General features: G+C 43.7%; 1 protein-coding gene across 1 annotated transcript in view; it reads left to right on the forward strand.

Moving 5' to 3' along the window:
- Positions 1–19,716, forward strand: part of SPON1 (spondin 1) — a 42,566-nt gene extending 22,850 nt beyond the window's left edge. Inside the window, exons 2-16 of the mRNA XM_085860758.1 lie at positions 3,032–3,138; positions 4,467–4,600; positions 4,967–5,040; positions 5,121–5,240; positions 5,407–5,555; positions 6,291–6,355; positions 8,133–8,334; positions 11,392–11,532; positions 11,859–11,928; positions 12,819–13,001; positions 13,117–13,287; positions 17,169–17,336; positions 17,919–18,083; positions 18,220–18,429; positions 18,639–19,716. Of these exons, the coding sequence (XP_085716884.1) occupies positions 3,032–3,138; positions 4,467–4,600; positions 4,967–5,040; positions 5,121–5,240; positions 5,407–5,555; positions 6,291–6,355; positions 8,133–8,334; positions 11,392–11,532; positions 11,859–11,928; positions 12,819–13,001; positions 13,117–13,287; positions 17,169–17,336; positions 17,919–18,083; positions 18,220–18,429; positions 18,639–18,799 (2,120 nt within the window). The 3' untranslated portion in view covers positions 18,800–19,716. The remainder of the gene's footprint in view (positions 1–3,031; positions 3,139–4,466; positions 4,601–4,966; positions 5,041–5,120; positions 5,241–5,406; positions 5,556–6,290; positions 6,356–8,132; positions 8,335–11,391; positions 11,533–11,858; positions 11,929–12,818; positions 13,002–13,116; positions 13,288–17,168; positions 17,337–17,918; positions 18,084–18,219; positions 18,430–18,638) is intronic.
- The last annotated feature ends 183 nt before the right edge of the window (positions 19,717–19,899 follow it).

Below are 19,899 nucleotides of genomic sequence, written 5' to 3' on the forward strand. Positions count from 1 at the left end.
CTTCTCTCCATCATACCAGCCAACTCTCGCCCTTTGCCAGTCATCGTCCCAACATTCAGAGTTCCAACTCTCACCTCAACACTTCTACCCTTCCCCCTATCCCACTGCCTCCGCACTCGCCTTCCCCGTCTCCTTCTCCTCCTTCGCCCAGCAGTAGCACAATTTCCACTGGTACCCTGCTGACCACCGGTACCGGTGGCGGTCGTTGGTAACCCGGGCCTCGACCGATCCGGTATGGAAATTCGTTTTGTTGTCCGCATAATGATTTGGCATAAGTTTTTACGCCGGATGCCCTTCCTGACGCAACCCTGGTCGCCTCTTACGACACACAGGGATATGGTACACCTATTCTAACCGGGGCATACACCAGGCCCAGTATAACTGGTGCTCATTTCACCGACCTCGGAAGGATGGCAGGCTGAGTCAACCCTCTGGTGTTTTTCGACTTGGTTTATATATACATGTATATACATATATATATATATATATATATATATATATATATATATATATATATATATATATACATACATACATATATACATACATATATTAATTCAGTGTCCCAACGGGGCTTGAACTCAGGACCTTTTGGGTCCTAAGCCACAGCCCTAACCACTGCGCCAACACCAGGCTCAAATGTGGTCTAAGAAATGTGGGTCTAAGAATGTGGGTCTAAGAAAATGTCCAGATGTATTCACGAAGCCCTAGTCGCTTTGAGATAATATATTTTCCCAGTCTGGGAGAAGCAGACTGACTTTTAACCTACATACTATAGAATTTATGAAAATGCCCAAAAGAGTTGAAGTTTGACGTCATTCTAGCATTCTGTGCGTTTTTCTGTGCCGAGAGAGGATCAACACGTCTGGATTTGAAATATATGTCACAACCATTCAACCAGCTCAAGCTGGGGCTGTATGAAGGCTGAAGATAAGCTTCACCTGGAGGATGTCAAGACCTGACAAAGTTGGCACCAGCGTTTGGAAATAAAAAATGACTATGTCTCACTGAGCACTATATAAGGAACTAAAATTCTCCATGTATTTCAGAGATCTGGAGCAAGTCTGAGTCCAGGTCCTCCGTATTCGCATATGGATGTGTTTGTATGTATTTGTTTTTATTGTTTGTTAAATAAATGTTCAAATGTACAGAAATTTATTCGACACCTTGAATGTATATGGAAAAGAAAGGATGTTAAAAGAGAGATGAATCTTGTTAGAAATTATAAAGACGAAATATTCTCAGAGACTGTTCGGAAGAAAGCTCGAACTGCATTTGATGATAAAAGATATACAATGAGTGATGGAATAAATACATTACCTTATGGGTTTAAAGTATTAAATATTAATATAAAAATGTGGTTGGGTAGTTTTAACGGGCGACCACTGCATTATTTTGAATTGATGAATAAATTAAGTTATTCCCAAAAATAAAACAAATATTTTTAGGATCTCTATTTGACTACTCAGTTTGGTTAAATAAATTATAATGTGAAAGGGAAGTTAAGCCCATAGTGGGGCAACTTAGCTAAATATAGCATAACAATTGTGCATTTTGTGAGGAAAGCACCAAATTTGGCACACTAGTAGCCTATCATATTATGAACAGATTTGGATATTGGGCCATCTCAAATTCAGCCGCTGATGGCTGTGGCAGCCATTTTCCACTGCGATCAAAAATTTTGAGATGGCCCAATAACCAAATCTGTTCATAATATGATAGGCTACTAGTGTGCCAAATTTGGTGCTTTCTTCACAAAATGCACAATTGTTATGCTAAGTTGCCCCACAACCAGTCCTGTAGGGATAGTTGTATCAAAAGGGAGGTGTTTGACGCAGTAATGTGTTCCAGTTTGAAAAGGAGAAATATGAGCGAGCGTAAGCGAGTGAATATTGCGACTTTGAGAAATGGGACACATTACTGCGTCGAACCATCCCTTTTGACACTACTCACCACCTTCCCATCTCGTGCTGGTCCCTATTCCACCACTCTCCTATCTAGCACCACTCCCGCTTTCCCCTCCGTCATCCAGGGAAGGCTACAAACCTTCTGTTTTCTTTATTGAATGCATTCGCAAACGATTTCGGGCAGTTCCTGAACACGTGCCCTGCTCTCCACGCTCGTTCGGCGCCTCCAATGAAGCTCCGACTCTCCTTTCACATCCTGCTTTAAACAATCCTGATGTGATTTATTAATTTTGTTTATCTTGGATTCATTAGGATTTATTTATTTATTAGAAATGTAAGATTTATTGTGTGAGAACAACAGGAACAGAGGAACGAGTGTGGAGAAGTCGCGTGATTTCCTCCGAGCGTCAGAGCTGCGCGTAATGCATAAGATGTGGGATTCCGGAGCGATATTCCAATGGAGTTGTATATTGGATACACCAGCTGTTTATACATTGTGAATAATACATTAGAAGGACCCAAAATATTCAAAAGACCCAGATGACCCAAAAGACCCAGATGATCCAAAAGACCCCTAAGATCCTGTAGACCCTTGAAGACTACTCTAAATGGATGAGGTGTGTGTGTGATGTTTTTTGTGGAGTTCTCTTGGAACGTTCTGATGTCGAATGGTATGGACCAAAATGATTGTTGTGATATGCTCAGTTGATTAGGCTAATTAACTATAAATAAACTGGACGAATTCCCAGGTTTTTAACACACGACATGTTGAGCAAACCACCTAGTGTATCCCTCACCAAGAAATCCCAGTCCCTCAAAAAGAAACCTCCTCGATGTGTCTATAAGTGTTCCATCCATATGTATCCTGAGGTCCACACAGTGACGATCAAATTCACCTTCATCAGCGAAGAACACGTTGGATGTTCATCTCCTCCTCAGTAAGTTGTCAGTGTCATTTTTGGTATTATTATTATTATTATTATTATTATTATTATTATTATTATTATTATTATTATTATCATCATCATCATCATTATTATTATTATTCTACAAGAGATGAAGCTAAATTACTAGATCGACTGAGTTAGACAACCATGTACAGCCAGCCTTTGTCTGTCTGTCAGTGTCTCTACTGGCAATGCCTCCTGCATACTTCAGGGGCTTCAACCTCATCGCCGTGAAGGAGGGCACGACCGGAGAAAATGAAGAAGATCACGTGGGAGAGTTTAAGGTGAAGCAGCATCAGTGCGGTTGAACCTCGTTCACTCGAACCCCGCACTGGACTCGCACGTACTAATTACACTGACAATCATTGAGCTCATTAACATCCTTCACCCCCAACATGCAAACCCTTTTCGTGCACGTCACAAAACTCCCCATACAATGGACCATTTGTGTGTGACGTCACCACGTCATCCCCATTCTGGATTTCCTCACTCATTTCTTTAAACCCACAGTTCTTCTTCTTCTTCTTCTTCTTCTTCTTCTTCTTCTTCTTCTTCTTCTTCTTCTTCTTCTTCTTCTTCTTCTTCTTCTTCTTCTTCTTCTTCTTCTTCTTCTTCTTCTTCTTCTTCTTCTTCTTCTTCTTCTTCTTCTTCTTCTTCTTCTTCTTCTTCTTCTTCTTCTTCTTCTTCTTCTTCTTCTTCTTCTTCTTCTTCTTCTTCTTCTTCTTCTTCTTCTTCTTCTTCTTCTTCTTCTTCTTCTTCTTCTTCTTCTTCTTCTTCTTCTTCTTCTTCTTCTTCTTCTTCTTCTTCTTCTTCTTCTTCTTCTTCTTCTTCTTCTTCTTCTTCTTCTTCTTCTTCTTCTTCTTCTTCTTCTTCTTCTTCTTCTTCTTCTTCTTCTTCTTCTTCTTCTTCTTCTTCTTCTTCTTCTTCTTCTTCTTCTTCTTCTTCTTCTTCTTCTTCTTCTTCTTCTTCTTCTTCTTCTTATTCTTCTTCTGCATTTTCTTCTTCTTCTTCTTCTTCTTCTTCTTCTTCTTCTTCTTCTTCTTCTTCTTCTTCTTCTTTTTCTTCTTCTTCTTTTTTTTCTTCCTCTTCTTCTTTTTCTTCTTCTTCTTCTTCTTCTTTTTCTTCTTGTTCTTCTTGTTCTTCTTCTTCTTCTTCTTTTTCTTCTTAGTCTTCTTCTTCTTCTTTTTCTTCTTCTTCTTCTTCTTCTTCTTCTTTTTCTTCTTCTTCTTTTTCTTTTTCTTCTTCTTCTTCTTCTTCTTCTTCTTCTTCTTCTTCTTCTTCTTCCGACATACGGTGTGTCCTCTGAGCGCTTCCTCGCACATGCCTTCATGTGGTGCTTTGTGGGTTCCTTTGTCTGGTGCTTTGTTGGTTCCTTTGTCTGGTGCTTTGTTGGTTCCTTTGTCTGGTGCTTTGTATATTAAGGTTTTAGAATAGACAAAAAAAATCTGTCTGTTATTCCTGTATGAGTTTGATTCCTTCTCTGAAAATGTTTAACTCCATTGAAGGCCAGATCATAATTTTCTTGGCCTCCACTTCTTTGTATATCTTTTTGAACCCCTCCCCCCACCCCACCCCCATCCCGTCACTCTTTTTCTCGAACAATACCCCCCAGTTAATTGACAGACAAGATTCCCAGTTTGTCCACTCTTGTCCGGTTGCTGTTTCTGGGACAACACCACGTCGACGGACACGTGTACATATTACATGGACAGCTCCATCTGCAGGCACTGGTTGTCTCAGCATCAAGTACATGCAACATAAACACTGACACATGCTTAGGGTTGGGGGGGGGGGGTAAGAGGGGAAGGTTCAGAGGCCATCAGTGGGATGAGAGGGTAAGGTACACAAGGTGGGGCAGACAGGTTCTGCACTTTGTGAAGGCCATTATTGAGTTTGCTTGGGTTTTAAATGCAGCAGCTACATATTTATTTATTTCCCTGGAATAAGCTCAAATCCAAAGAAAAGATTCCCAGGATTATGGAAATAATGTTTTGATGCTGCTGGTAATTAATTATGTCCCTCTGAGATGGTTGTCTTTGTTGCTCATGTACACCCCTCATCCCCCTCTACCCTTGCCCACCCTTCTCCAAACATACACCTCCTTCCTTGCAGAGCTAGCATTGCACAAAAGAAGATGATGTGGTTCAGTGACTCAGGTTCCTTGACGAAAACTCTGTGTGAGAAAGGTAAGGATACAACAAAGAGGTGATCTTGGTAATTGCACGTCAGTGTCCACAAATGATGGGTGTTTGTTATGCCTTTGCAGGCAATGAAGACGATGACACGAAGCAACCCATTCCTGGATGTTGCGCGTGTGACTCGGCCAAGTACAGATTGACTTTTTATGGCAACTGGTCTGAATCCACCCACCCACGCGACTACCCCAGTGGGACAATTTCTCTATTTCTGTCCCCACCACCCGACCCTTCTCTCCTGTTTGTTGATTTGATGACAGACAGACAGACAGAGGCTGTTTTTCATTCTCATGTGACCTTTGGGTGGTTTGTGATGTTGATTTGTGTGTCCTTTACATCCCCCCCCCCCATGCTCAGAGCTCGCTACACATTGGTCAGCTCTTATTGGAGCTTCACACTCTGCCAACTACGTTCCTTGGAAGTACGGTGGGTTGGCAAGCGATGGGGTGCGCAGGGTTGCTGAGTGGGGTTCTCCCATTGCCATGGAGGAGGAGATACGCAGGCAAGTGAGTAGCTTGTCTCATGTTTGGGCAACTACTCGAGTGTACGCCATTGATGATGGATATCCAAAATTGTCCAATGGAAAAAAGTGTGCCAGAACACCGGTGCCCTCACTGTGAGCAAACGGATACCTGTAAAGTCGGATGCTACAAATCAGGTGTTTTCCTAAGTCGCCTAAATTTCCTAAGTCCAGCATTTTCTTCCCCATAATTTGTTTTTTTTTTCCACCGGAGGGGCTCAATTTCACAGGCATATATGCAGTACATTGTGGCTTTAGCTGTGGGTCATATGCAGGTAACGGTAGGCTCATGCATGGTGAAGCCTCATCTCCTCCATGTTGATTGGCCACAAGTCAATTTTACAAGGAGAATGCCCAAAGATGTAGCACAACCTGCCATTGACTCCTGTCATGTCCGTTCCAGACTGTGCAAGTCGGAGTCCCATCCCCTGAGATTGCAAGCATTCCAGAATGCTGATACCTTCACTTAGTTCCGCACGTCAGTCGAGGTGTTTCCCCAGGGTTTGATAACACTGTAACTGTACGAGAAAATTGAACAGGGAACGTGAAGCAGAAGATCCCTTTATTGCTTTATGACTTGTCATTACCATTGTCACTAAGTAACAAGTGTATTGTGACGTGTGTGTGTGTGTGTGTGTGTGTGTGTGTGTGTGTGTGTGTGTGTGTGTGTGTGTGTGTGTGTGTGTGTGTGTGTGTGTGTGTGTGTGTGTGTGTGTGTAAGGGACCAGAGATCCTGACCGTCATCAAGATGAAGTCCCTTTGGCCTGCCTGGCAACCCTGGCACATGTGAGTGTCTGTCTCTCCTTCTTTGTTCATCTATTGTTGCTATATCTGTGTTATTCCTACTTTATTCCTATGAGGTGCACGGGGTGTATTAGTCCATGCACACCGGATCGCCATCTTGGTGCTCAGGTATTCACATACCTTGGATGTATGGAAACTATCATTGTTGTCACACTCTCCAAATCATTGTGATAACTCTGTTGTCATTACATTCTTCAGAGTCGTCGGAATCTCTTTAAAAAAAATTCTAGTAGTCGGATCCGGATCCAGATCTTCACCAAAATCGAATCGATTCATCCTCGTCACACACCTAACCTGTCCACCACGTTTCGTCCGAATCTTTCTGCAAACTATCGATATGTCCTGCTCACAGACAGACAAACAAACAAGAAACATGTGATGCGTGTAGCACTATACTTGCAAAATCCAACTAAACAATATGCTTCCAGGTTTCTGATTGGTCAACCAATTCAGTGACCCCAATATGCAAATTCTGCTCCACCTTGAGGAGTCCCGAGCCTCCTGCTGGGTGGAGATCACCCATTACTTCTGAAAAAAGTACAGTCTGTACACTGCAAGAACACTCCATAGATGTTTGTGTGATGTGCGATTAAAGGGGCCAGTTGGGGTCTAAGATGTCTAAGGGTGTAAATGTCAAAAGGGATGTGTTCCAAAAGGTCTAGAGGGGCTCCATAAGGGTCTTAATGAGTCCGAAGGCCTAAGGTTTAAAGGGGTCTAAATATCTAAAGGGGATTTCCAATCAAAGTTGGGGTCTAAAGGGTCGAAGGGGGTATAAATGTCAAAATGGTCTAAAACAGGGTTTTTGGTAAGAGTTTGGAAGTTTTGTGCATCTGCTGGTGAAAATCTGATCTCCTCATTTCCACCTCATAAAAGGTGAGTTTTCCGAATCAGATTCCTCATGTTTTGTGTTGTCTTGTCTAGGTGTTGCCGTTGTATCTCTTCAAACTCCCACACACTCTTCAATCCCACTCTTCCCTCCAGGTCTTCAAAACATCTGTTCACCACCATCTCTTATCTTCCCCCATCCAAAACCACAATCTTTTCTACCCCCATTAATCCACCCCAAACCCAGCTCCTTCAAATTCCCTGCTTTCCTTCCTGAAAGTCCCTTTCTGGTAGGACCTGAAAGTCCCTGTGATGTCCATCTTATTGACCCTGTGTACCTCACCCCCATCCCTCTCCCTTCCACAGATCTTCTCATGTGTCTGTTCCACACTGTTTTTCTCCTTCCCTCTCCTGTCCCTCTTGCCTCCTTCTCCCCATTGTTCGGTCTGTATGTTGGCTCTCATACGAGCCTCGACATTGTAAAAAAACAACAAAAAACAACAAACATCTGCTGAAACACTTGGAATATGTCCTTCAATCTGAACAAATCTCACACTCACACCATCTCTTTCCGAAAGGACCATCTAGCAACCCCTTCTATTCCCCCACCCCATCGACTTTATTAATACTCCTCTTGAGGGACTTCAGTCATTCAAACTCTTGGGTCTCACTGTCAGACATTTCAAAAGTTGGCCTCCAAATCCAGCCGCTGACTGGGCGTCCTCCGTTGTACAAAATCATTCCTTGGCAAAATCATCCACAGGTAACTTAGATGTTTACAGGTTACTCAGGTTGATTGAGTCAGGTGTTTACATATAAGGAGGTTACTCTGGATGAGTGAGAGGTTTTGAAGCTGGAGGTTACTCAGATTGATTGAGATGAATGTCAATATGGAAAGTCCTAACGTCTCTTGTATTCCTCAATCTCTGTGCAGCCGGCCTGGTCCCTCTGCAGAGTTTTCGGTTGATCGAGACCATCCCTTCATGTCCTTCTTGTCCATGCTCGGTCCTTCCCCGGACTGGAACGTGGGACTCTCGGCTGAGAATCTCTGCACCCCGGACTGCAGCTGGGTCCAGCACAGTGTCCAGGATTTGATCCCATGGGATGCAGGCACGGACAGCGGAACCACATACGAGGTTTTCTAAAATCCTCATCACCAACAGAGTAACATTTAGTTACCATGATTGTTGTCATAATTAAAGCAAAAAAATGATGATCACGATCATGATAACAGGACATCATTGTACGTTAAGGTTGAGGTTTGATTTGTGCTGAGAATATTACTCGAGCATTTCACCAAAGGATAAAACATGTTATCTTGGTAACCTCAGCTCATCTGCATGTTATCTTGGTAAGCTCAGCTCAACTGCACGTTATCTTGGTAACCTCAGCTCATCTGCACGTTATCTTGGTAACCTCAGCTCATTTTCATGTTATCTTGATAACGTCAGCTCAGTTGCACATTATTTTGGTAACACCTCATCTGTCTGTTATCTTGGTAACTACAGCTCATTTTCATGTTATCTTGTTAACCTCAGCTCATTTGCACATTATTTTGGTAACAGCTCATCTGTCCATTATCTTGGTAACCTCAGCTCATTTTCATGTTAACTTGTTAACATCAGCTCAGTTGCACATTATTTTGGTAACACCTCATTGGTCCGTTATCTTGGTAACCACAGCTCATTTTCATGTTATCTTGTTAACGTCAGCTCATTTGCACGTTATTTTGGTAACACCTCATCTGTCCGTTATCTTGGTAAGCTCACCTCATTTGCACGTCATCTTGGTAACCTCAGCTCTTTTGCACATTATTTTGGTAACACCTCATCTGTCCGTTATCTTGGTAACCACAGCTCATTTTCATGTTATCTTGTTAACATCAGCTCATTTGCACATTATTTTGGTAACACCTCATCTGTCCATTATCTTGGTAACCTCAGCTCATTTTCATGTTATCTTAGTAACCTCAGCTCATTTTCAGGTTATCTTAGTAACCTCAGCTCTTTTGTACATTATCTTGGTAACCTCAGCTCATTTTCATGTTATCTTGGTAACCTCATCATTTTCATTGCAGAATGAGGTAGTGAGGCTTGTAATCTCAGAAATCGGAATTCCATGGAGTGTCTGTGATTTGTTTTGGAATGTTTTATTTCACGGCTGATGGATGGGGGCCTTTAGGTCTGGAGGGATGGATGAGGACACACAGCTCTCGCAAACATTGCTCAGAACCACATATTGGGACATTCCAAGAAATCCATACATGGGACATGGGTGCGTGCGTGCACGATCACCCCCTCTATATCAGAGCCCAGGCCATTACTCATTTACCATTTGAGCTTTTGACATCAAATATTAAACATACTTTTATTGTGAGAAGATGGAGACTAATAATTAATAATTGGGTCAAAAGGTCAAGGTCACATAATTGTCAATCCTCATTTGATTGACTTGAAGTTTGAACAGGATTTGCATATTGGGTCACCAAATTGGTTCACTACTGAAAAGCAAGCTCTATCTCAGATCAATGTCCGAGCTCTATCTCAGAGCAATGTCCGAGCTCTATGTCCGAGCTCTATGTCCGAACCATATCTTAGAGCAATGTCCGAGCTCTATCTCCGAGCAATGTCCGAGCTCTATCTCCGAGCAATGTCCGAGCCCTATCTCAGAGCAATGTCCGAGCTCTATCTCAGAGCAATGTCCGAGCCCTATCTTAGAGCAATGTCCGAGCTCTATCTCCGAGCAATGTCCGAGCTCTATCTCAGAGCAATGTCCGAGCTCTATCTCAGAGCAATGTCCGAGCTCTATCTTCGAGCAATGTCCGAACCCTATCTTAGAGCAATGTCCGAGCCCTATCTTAGAGCAATGTCCGAGCCCTATCTTAGAGCAATGTCCGAGCTCTATGTCCGAGCAATGTCCGAGCCCTATCTCAGAGCAATGTCCGAGCCCTATCTCAGAGCAATGTCCGAGCCCTATCTTAGAGCAATGTCCGAGCCCTATCTCAGAGCAATGTCCAAGCCCTATCTCCGAGCAATGTCCGAGCTCTATCTCAGAGCAATGTCCAAGCCCTATCTTAGAGCAATGTCCGAGCCCTATCTCAGAGCAATGTCCAAGCCCTATCTCCGAGCAATGTCCGAGCCCTATCTCAGAGCAATGTCCGAGCCCTATCTCAGAGCAATGTCCGAGCCCTATCTCAGAGCAATGTCCGAGCCCTATCTCAGAGCAATGTCCGAGCTCTATCTCAGAGCAATGTCCGAGCTCTATCTCAGAGCAATGTCCGAGCCCTATCTTAGAGCAATGTCCGAGCTCTATCTCAGAGCAATGTCTGTGTGGATGGGCTTTTCATTTTGGGATGTTTTTGAGTGAAGTGTGTTTTGACTTGATATCTCGGCCGAAGGCTCAGCTTTGTACCATCTCGGCCTTCCCAAATTTGGAAGCACGGTAAAAAGAAAATGGCGTGCAATAACTTCCAACACGTGCGACACAGGAGCCTGATGACTCCAGGCTTTTTCTGAGGATCACGAACTAGTACAGGCCTACCTTAAATCTGCAAATAATTATTATGAAACCGGGTGTCGACATGGATGCACCTGCTTCTCCATACGCTGAGATGTGTGGAGACGGACAACTTAAGGCAGTCTTTTTCCCCATGGAAGTAAATTGTTCACGACAATGTGCCATTCAACTTGCACAGGGATGCTCATTGTTTAGATGTAAAAAACATAGGAGGCATTTTGAGGAAGAGAGTCGTACTGTCTGGTGTTCTGATCCGTTACTGGGGATTCCAGGTTCAAATTCCATGTCGTGCGTTGTTTGTCCATTGTCTAGCAATGTCTTTGTACTTCATACAAGCATCCATGGCTGTCTCCTAACGGTTTTGTGTTAAGTGTGATACACGTATAAGCTCCTCCATGAGCCTCGGATCAATGTTTGAAATGAGGAAACCTTGACGTACACTAATGGGAAGAGTATTTTGGAGCTTTTGTGATTGCTTTCCAGTTCCTTCCTGCAGCTCCCAAATCCTCCTTTCACCCTCTCTTTATCTACCCGTCCCCCCAACCCCACCACCTTGCTCACCTTGTTTCACAACCAAGGGCTCCGTACCTCTCCTTCATTCTCCAAACTTCCTTTTGGAGGTCATACCTTGATTAATACCATTTTTATTCTGCCTTCCTTACACCCTCCACCTTCAGTCTCCAAACCTTCCGACAACACCTCAGGAAAGAATCAGACCATTAACCAGCCTAGATCATCCAGACAGTCCCTTTTATGACTCCGAAGGTGGACCGATCACCCCCGTCGCCCGTGTGGTCATCGAAAGGCTGGCACGGAAGGTGAGATTAAAACGTTGTTCTCCAAATGAATCGATAAACGTAATCATTTCATACCTGCAGAGTTACTCCAATTTTTTACAGTGTATTGAAGTACCATGGTAGTTTGCTCAATTTTCCCACAAACAACCAAGCTGTTTGGTCGCGCAAACCTCCATCATGACGTTTGGCCAGCAAAGCCACGCCAGGTGGTTCCTGATGAATTCTGGTGGTAGAAATGTAACTGGAGGCCGCAGGACTCTAAACAATGGTGAATATCGTTTTCAGGTGGAAGGTTGAGAAAAATGTAATTAATCGCATCATGATACTCTGTCCGACGTGAATCGCAGGGCGAACATTGCAACACACGACCGGATGATGTTGATGATGTGGTGAGTGGAGAAGATGAAGATGAGGAAGGTCAGGTCCCTTGTTATTAGTCATTTTATATTTCTCTTCCGGACAGACTTCTTCATTGTTTACCGTTGTGTCTCGAATCGTTGGCTGTCCGTCTATCTGTGCTGTGCGTACGTGTCATTTCCTTTCCCCGTCTGTCCTTCCATTCTCGCAGTACGCTTCACTCTACTTCTCTTCAACCCACTAAAATGAAGGAAAGAAAAAATGATTTTTCTGACAAGTTGTACAACATAGGGTATCGGGTTGACAAGTCAATGGTAAAGCTGAGGGTAACAGATGGACAAAGAACATCCACTCTTCAGGTGGTGGAGATTGAGAGGTAGTGGAGATTTGACCGGGTTAATGAAAATGAAAGACCAATAAGCTCATGAAACGTAACCTTTATTGAATAGAGAGATCCTGGTGAAATGTGTTTTATTTGAAGTGAAATAGACATTGTGGATATCTGAAGTAGGCAATCAGAGTGGGAGGAATGCAAGGACAATGGCTCGGCTACATGGAAGTTTGAATGGGTTCAGTGACGTTTCCTTTTGTGACTCATTTTAACAATGGTCTCTATCTTGATAGAGTTGCTCAGCAGGACAACTGTTCTATAATGGATATAGAGATTAAGGAACGTTATTGAGAAGCTTAAAGTTTGGAGAACCGTTGGAGATACTCCAAAATCTGAGCTTCTATTAAGTCTCATAGGTATCATAATTGGAGGTGAAAGGAAAAGCATGCCATGAAAGTTCTCTTTCACTGTGTCCTTTTGTTTGTTGGTTACTCTGCGCTTGCCTTTTGTTCTCCCCCAATCAACTTTGATTAACCCTCATGTTTGACCCAATTTCACATCCTGCATTACTTTCCACCCTTTTATCACCCTGACCCATCGCTTGTTTGTATTTACACAGAAGATCAAACTTTTCGCACCTGCGTCTATGAGCCCTGGTCTCAATGGTCCGCTTGTAGCAGTAGGACTTGTGATCCAGGGAAGCAGATGAGACAAAGGAGACTTCGTGCCCAGCTGGACTTCTCCCATCCTTGCTTGCACACCCAAGACATGCAGACCTGCCAGGGTCACTGTCCTGCCCAGGGTACACTAACTTTGCTTCAACGACACCTCCATAATGTGATGGATAAAGATATATTGACTGGATCTTTTGTGCGAATAATTTTGTAGTTGATTTTGTTGTTGGGGTTTGTTGACAGACAACTCTGTTTGCACACTGTCTGACTGGTTACCCTGGAGTGCTTGCAGCGAGATGTGTGGACCGGGCGTTCGAAGACGAGAGAGATACGTCAAACATTATCCAGACGATGGGTCCATGTGCAAGTTGGAAACGGAAGAGACGGAATCCTGTACTGTCAACAAAGACTGCTGTACGTACTGCATATCCGTTGATGTATCATAGAACCAACTAACAAAGTAAATAAATTAAATGAATATCTGCTTTAAAGGTCCCATGACACTCAAAAGTACTGAAATTTCATATATATATATGTATATATATGTATATATATATGTATATATATGTATATATATATATATATATATATATATATATATATATATATATATATATATATATATATATATATACATACATATATATATACATACATACATGTCCTATAGGAGTTTTTCATCGTGATTTCTGATCTGACAATGTTTTTTCACAATACTCGTTATGTAAAATTAAAAAAACAAACCTCTTCGGGTACACCCCTAAAAATTCTGCCGAAATCTACTGAACGACGCGTAACCCACATGACGTCATCTCCAGAACAACAAAGGATGCACGTAAATTACTCGGGTTGGTGGTCTCCGTGATTGTATTGGCTTTCTGTGTTTCCACATTCGATTGATCAACTCAAACGCTTCGTTCACTTCTACTTTAAAAAAAAATCGAACATTTGGTTTTGAATAATCGATGGCATGAACTTTGGTTTGTCTGGTAGCGACAGTGAGTGTGAGAGAAATGAAGGATTTTGGTCTGAAACAGATGGAGAATTGTCGAATAACGTAGTCGCGGGAGGTGAAGTTCAGGCAGCTGGAAATGGAATACGGCCTTACCAGTTCGAGCCCGAAGCAGGACAAGCGGAGGAAACTGGCGATGAAATTCCCGGAGTTCAGGATGATCGGGAGGACATCGAAGGAAGACTTGGCAATAACAACTGGTTAGACTAAATCCTATTCGTAATTCAATAATGTAAATTCGACTTGCATACTGTTCGATATCAGAAATATTTTAGTGAGGTGACGTGACCAGCGCAGCGCAGCGGACATGTTGCTCCGCGGCGAATGAATCGCAAGCAAGGCCGGCGCATGTCATCAGCCGTATCTCCCCGCGCATAAAACGAAGCAATCTCGCTGTCCGGATACGATGAAAACTTGTGTGCAGAACACACCTTGTGACACAATTGTCTAGAGTAGTCCGATAAATCTGACGTTCTGTTGCATTTTTATTTATTTTATTCCTACTGTCGTCATGTCGCGCCAGTTGAAAACAATGAAGAAAAGAGAATAATAAAAGAAAGCTACAGCACATCAGATTTATCGGACTAGTCGGACGGACGACGGATTTATCGGACTAGTCTAGACTCTAGAGTTGACAAGTAACTTGTATTAGCATGCACACAATGTATGAGTCAATGCGTAAGAGTCCCGAGGCTATGAGGCCGTGTAATAGGACAGATAAATTTGTCTTTCATAGTTGTGCCAACATATGGTTATGGTGGTGGAAATTCACAGAACACCATTCAGGTTCCCCGAAGATCAGTTATTTCGATAAGTGTGTGTTCCAGGTTAGATTTCCCCACCAATGTATAACGGGATTTATTCGTGTGCCGGGCTGTGCATCTTTGAGTTAGCCGTTATTCCTTCTCTATCTTTTATTTTAAACCAACAAACATCTTCTGATCGCAATACCATCACGTCCTCCTCGACAGCGGCAAAGTGCCGTCGGTGTGATCAGCTGCCGCGACAAGCAGGGCAATTTCAACCACGTCCGCGTGGGATCGGCGATTTCAACCATGTCCACGTGGGATCGGCGATTTCAACCACGTCCGCGTGGGATCGGCGATTTCAACCACGTCCGCGTGGGATCGGCGATTTCAACCACGTCCGCGTGGGATCGGCGATTTCAACCACGTCCGTGTGTGATCAGCGATTTCAACCACGTCCGCGTGTGAGAGGGGCGGATACAGCCTGGGTGAAGGTTCAAAGGTGAAAAGGGAGAAGGCGCCGATTTCGGGTGGCGAGCCCACAGCAGCCCCTCCCCTTGGGGCTATAAAAAGCCGAGCAGAGACACCAGAGGTGAGTGGAGGAGTTGGCGAGTGGGACATTCGGCTGTTAGCCGAGCAGTTGGTAGTGAAGCTGGCGAGCGGAGTGGAGTTCGTTGGTCGGAGGAGTTGAGTTGGTTTGCTGGAAGGTTCGCCAGTGCAACCAGGAAGCCGGGGTCAAGACCCGTTCACTCCTCCAGCGCGTCGTCGGCTAGGCCATGCCGCAGTGAATGCCGGACGACCGAGGGGAACCGTACAAGCTGCTCGTCAAGCCGCCCAAGCGACTGGCGCATTCGCGACGCATCGGGCCGAACGGAGACACCAGGGGTCGCCGATAATAAAGACCCATCGAGTCACCACAAGGGTGACGAGGTAACCTGCCCGGTCTCTCAGGGCCTGTTCCAGTCATCCCGGCCCTGAGTGCATTAAAGGCTCACGAGCCCTATTCATTTCTTTCTTGGGTTTTGCATGGAAGTCTGTGGGCCCTGTCTTAGAAGTAGAATTGTTGAGTGCCTGTATATACTTGCAGTCTCATAGAAATCGGCTATAGGCTTTTGCATGTGTCTTGTCCCCTATCCCCATTCATTGACTGCTTACGTGTGAAAATAAATCCCCCATTGTTTGAATGTCAACCCGCTCGTTGCGTCACTTTCTCCATTGACTGCTATGGTGCGTACGGAGAATTAGCTGGATTTTAAAGCCGATAAAACGTACATCTGGTCCGACGGGACTTGGCGATATAAAACCGCTCAGCATTCGCATACGGAACAAACTGCTTAAGCGGCTCGTTTTCATGCAGGTCCTGTCGAGGTAAAACTCTCGGTATTTCTGTCTGCGCGAATACTTAGGGATATCGATAATTCGGCGATCGACCCTGTAGCGCGTGGACAGAAGAATTGGCTGGTTTATGGTGTGTTAAAAATACCCGTAGCTGGGTTTCGGCGTTTGTCCGGAAGCTACGACTAGATTGTCGCGTTCGGTGGACGTGCGGCCTGGATTGGGCTGAAAAGGTCATGCGCACGCCGAACCGGCGGAAATCTACAACAATATTTTTCCCTGTTCATTTATTACAGCATTTTGGTTAAATGTTAATGAATAGCAAGCCAATGGAAGCAGTACCTTCACTTTAGAATAAACCCATGTATGTCGAGTGCAGCCATACGTGGCTTGCATGTATGTGGAATCGTACCTATCTCAGCAGGCTGGTTTCAACAAACAATTCAATAAGCTGCAAAATGTGGGTGCAGGTTTTTCACATTGTTCGATTTAAAAATTATCTCCTTGTGCCTTGAAATGATGAAATATTAATCTTTAGTATTTTACTTGTAGGTCCCTGTAAGTTTCTTTTTTAATGGAAAGGTTCAACAGTCACATTTAATATTTTGTGGACATGCTGTAGCCCTTTATTGTGCATACATGTATTGGATTTGTACACGATTACGACAAGGTAGTAGAGGGATAAATAATTGCCTCGTGATTGTTGTGCATACACGGCTCAGAAGCAGAATTTCTTTTCCGCGAAACAATCACAGGAATTAAGACTATCAGTGAGATAGCAAACACATGTGCACAATGTATTTGTACGTACTCTATACGGCGCGTGACGTCTAATCAATCCACTCTGAGCGAGTCGCGTTCTGGAGATGACGTCAACGGTCACGTGACCTGCGGTTCGCTGAACTCAACTTTTTTGAGGGGCGGGGCATAGCAAGTTGTGAAAAGCACTACAAATGTTCAAAATATTGGTCTAATTATCCCATTGTTGATTTTAAAAAAGAAACATGGGTGATTTCTTCACTAGGAAGGTCAAGTTAATATATAAATAACCAGAAACTTTTGAGTGTCATGGGAACTTTAAGCTCACGGCTCTCCGAAAGACAACGAAACGTATGCATGTTGGATTTTGTTTTAAGATCATTAGCGACTGTGTTCAAACTGTTTCCTAACAGGCTTATTGTTCACTGCAAACCCCACCGCAGCTCCAGACACCTGCAGAGTGAGCGAGTGGTTATCCTGGTCAGAATGCAGTGAGACATGTGGGGTTGGAGTCAGACGACGTGTCCGCGCGGTCACGCAAATGGACAGTGGGACGGGAAACTGCCTGATGGCTCTCGTCCAAATCGAAAAGTGCATGATGCCTAACTGCCGTATGTACAAGCTTTGTCTGTCTGTGTCTATCTCGGGGGATGGGAGTGGGGAGGGATGGGGGGGGGTCTTTCTTTGAAAAATGTTGGTTCGCTCGATGGGAGAATCAAACTTTTCCCTGCAATTCAAAAAGTTTGAGCCAAAAGCATGATCTGTTGTTCACCACTTCAGGAAACTCACCCACCGTTTATGAAAGTCTGGCACCGACTGAAAAACTTATGAAAGAGGAAAAACATCCGTAGCACACCGAGTTTGCCTGGTGCAGGACAATTCCTTCCTGGCTATGGGCAACAATTGTCCAAGATAATTGTCAATTCTCCAAGTCGTGGAAAACATAGAGGCTTATCTGGAGATGAGTGGAAAATTTAAACTGAGGAAGAAAGACGTTTAACAAATTGATCAATGTATGTGGACTGATCGCTGGAGGCAACGTTGGATGGGTCAATGTACGTGGACTGATCGCTGGAGGCAGGCATGTGTGTGCTGGTCTTATTCAGGACAAGCAGAAGTGATGGAGATGAGGGTAATGGGAATGCTGTTACATACGTGACGATTGATTCTGTATTATCTGTTTGTTTCTCTAGCGGAGTTCCCCTGCATGTTATCCATCTGGACTGAATGGACTTCCTGCTCCGTTACTTGCGCTATTGGAATGCGGACGAGAAGGCGAACATTCAAGCAACCTGCAGAGGCTGATGTCTGCACCGAGCCTCTGACGGAGGCAGAGAAATGCATGCTACCAGAATGTCGTAAGTTAACCTCTCGTTGACCTTAGATTTTCTACCTTGCCCACACTGGGAAGTAATTCAAGATATTGGCTTTGAGAGATCTTTCTTGGTATCTTCGATAATGATGGATCTAACTTCTATCCTTTGTTCTTTGTAGCGATCGACTGCCAGCTCTCTGAATGGCAAAAGTGGAGCCAGTGCAGTCGGACCTGTGGTCGTGGAAGAGAGCTGTGGGTGCGCCATGTTTTGCGGGCCCCTCATTTCGGAGGCACGATTTGTCCCACGCTCAGGGAGTCAAGACGCTGCCGGATACCTCGATGTCCACGGAGAGGAAAAGATGGGAGGAGGAGGGAGCGGACAGAACGGGGTAAGTGGAGCAACTGAAGGATATTACACACAGCAGATATTAACGTAAGACAATGAAGAGCAATAAAGTGGAAGGTAGATACAGGAGATAGAGATACCATAGGGAGTGGGGATGGGGGGGGGGGGGACCTCAGTTCAACTTGTGAACAAACTATGACGTTTTTTCCTCCTTCCCCAACCCATATCCTCACTCTCTTTCCCTTGCTCCAGCTTGTTTTCTTTCTCGTTGGAGCCCCTGGGGACCTTGCAGTGCTGCGTGTGGGGGAGGACAGCAACAGCGTGTCCGACGGCCACGTCCACACCAAATTCCCAATTGTAGTGGTACCAGTGAGACCCGGACGTGCAACGACAATCCATGCGATGAGGCCTGACGCTTACTCAGGATAGATAGCACGGTGCAGCCACGGGTTAAAACACATCTCGGCATCTTCAAGTAACATCCACTCAGTGACAATGTTGTCGACTAGTTTTTCAGGCCTACTTACATCGGACCATTTTAGATAGTAGTCTTCGGCTTATAATATCATTCCAAGCTTTAAATTCCATGACTTGTGCAGGCCAAAGGCTAGGAAACTTTTACCAAGTTAAGGCCGGTGTAGTCAATTGAAATGGCGATTTGTTCTGCAGCCAACCATTTATACGTGTGTTTGGATGAATTTACTAAGATATATTTTAATAAATGAGGATAATGATATTAAAACCAGTAACAATACAAGCAAAAATAGAATTTCTTGGTGAGTTACAAGTTTTCTATTACTTATTTCACTACGTTTGCATGAAGAAGGTTAAATCAGTGACATCGCTTTACCACTAGTGTTCACTTTTATTGTTCCCATCCTCTTTATCACTGTATACAAAAGGTGAAAGTTTGACAAAGTAAGCAAAAATATTTTCCGGGCATTCAGCTGCAATAAACAATCTAAAGACAGGCTTTGTTTTACCAAATCTTACACCATCCTTTTGTTGGTATGACAGCAAGGGTCTAAATCTTGCCACTTGTCTGAAATGAAAGAATATTTTTACGGTCACTACTCAACCATGTATGTGAATGATAAAGGAAGAACCAGGATGATGACACTCTGCGTCAGTGTTCGAATAGTTTGATGGACTGTCGTTCAATAACTATAAAAGTGCTGAGTAACGGCAGCAATGTCTGCCTCAAATGATTCTGTTTCTGTCGCTATTAATCGTTAAAACGGGAAAGGTTGTTCTATTCCCTTCAATTATTCACATGCTGTTTTTCTGTGGAACTATTTTAACAATAAAAGCAAAACTCAGCAATCGCAAAGGCGGAGCAGGATGAGATGTGCACATTCATATCATAAGACATGTTCCTTCCAATGAATTTCAAATGCACCGAGCAGTCCGAAATTAATTTGATAAAATTACTGAGATGTTATGTTTGAAAAAACAAAACAAAAAAAAACTCATCCTTGGTGAAGCTCATTTGTTGCACAGCATAGAGTTCACT

This window comes from Eptatretus burgeri, chromosome 17, assembly GCF_056783735.1.
Source record: "Eptatretus burgeri isolate ZD-2024b chromosome 17, Ebu_testis_v1, whole genome shotgun sequence".
NCBI classification, from domain to species: Eukaryota; Metazoa; Chordata; class Myxini; order Myxiniformes; family Myxinidae; genus Eptatretus; species Eptatretus burgeri.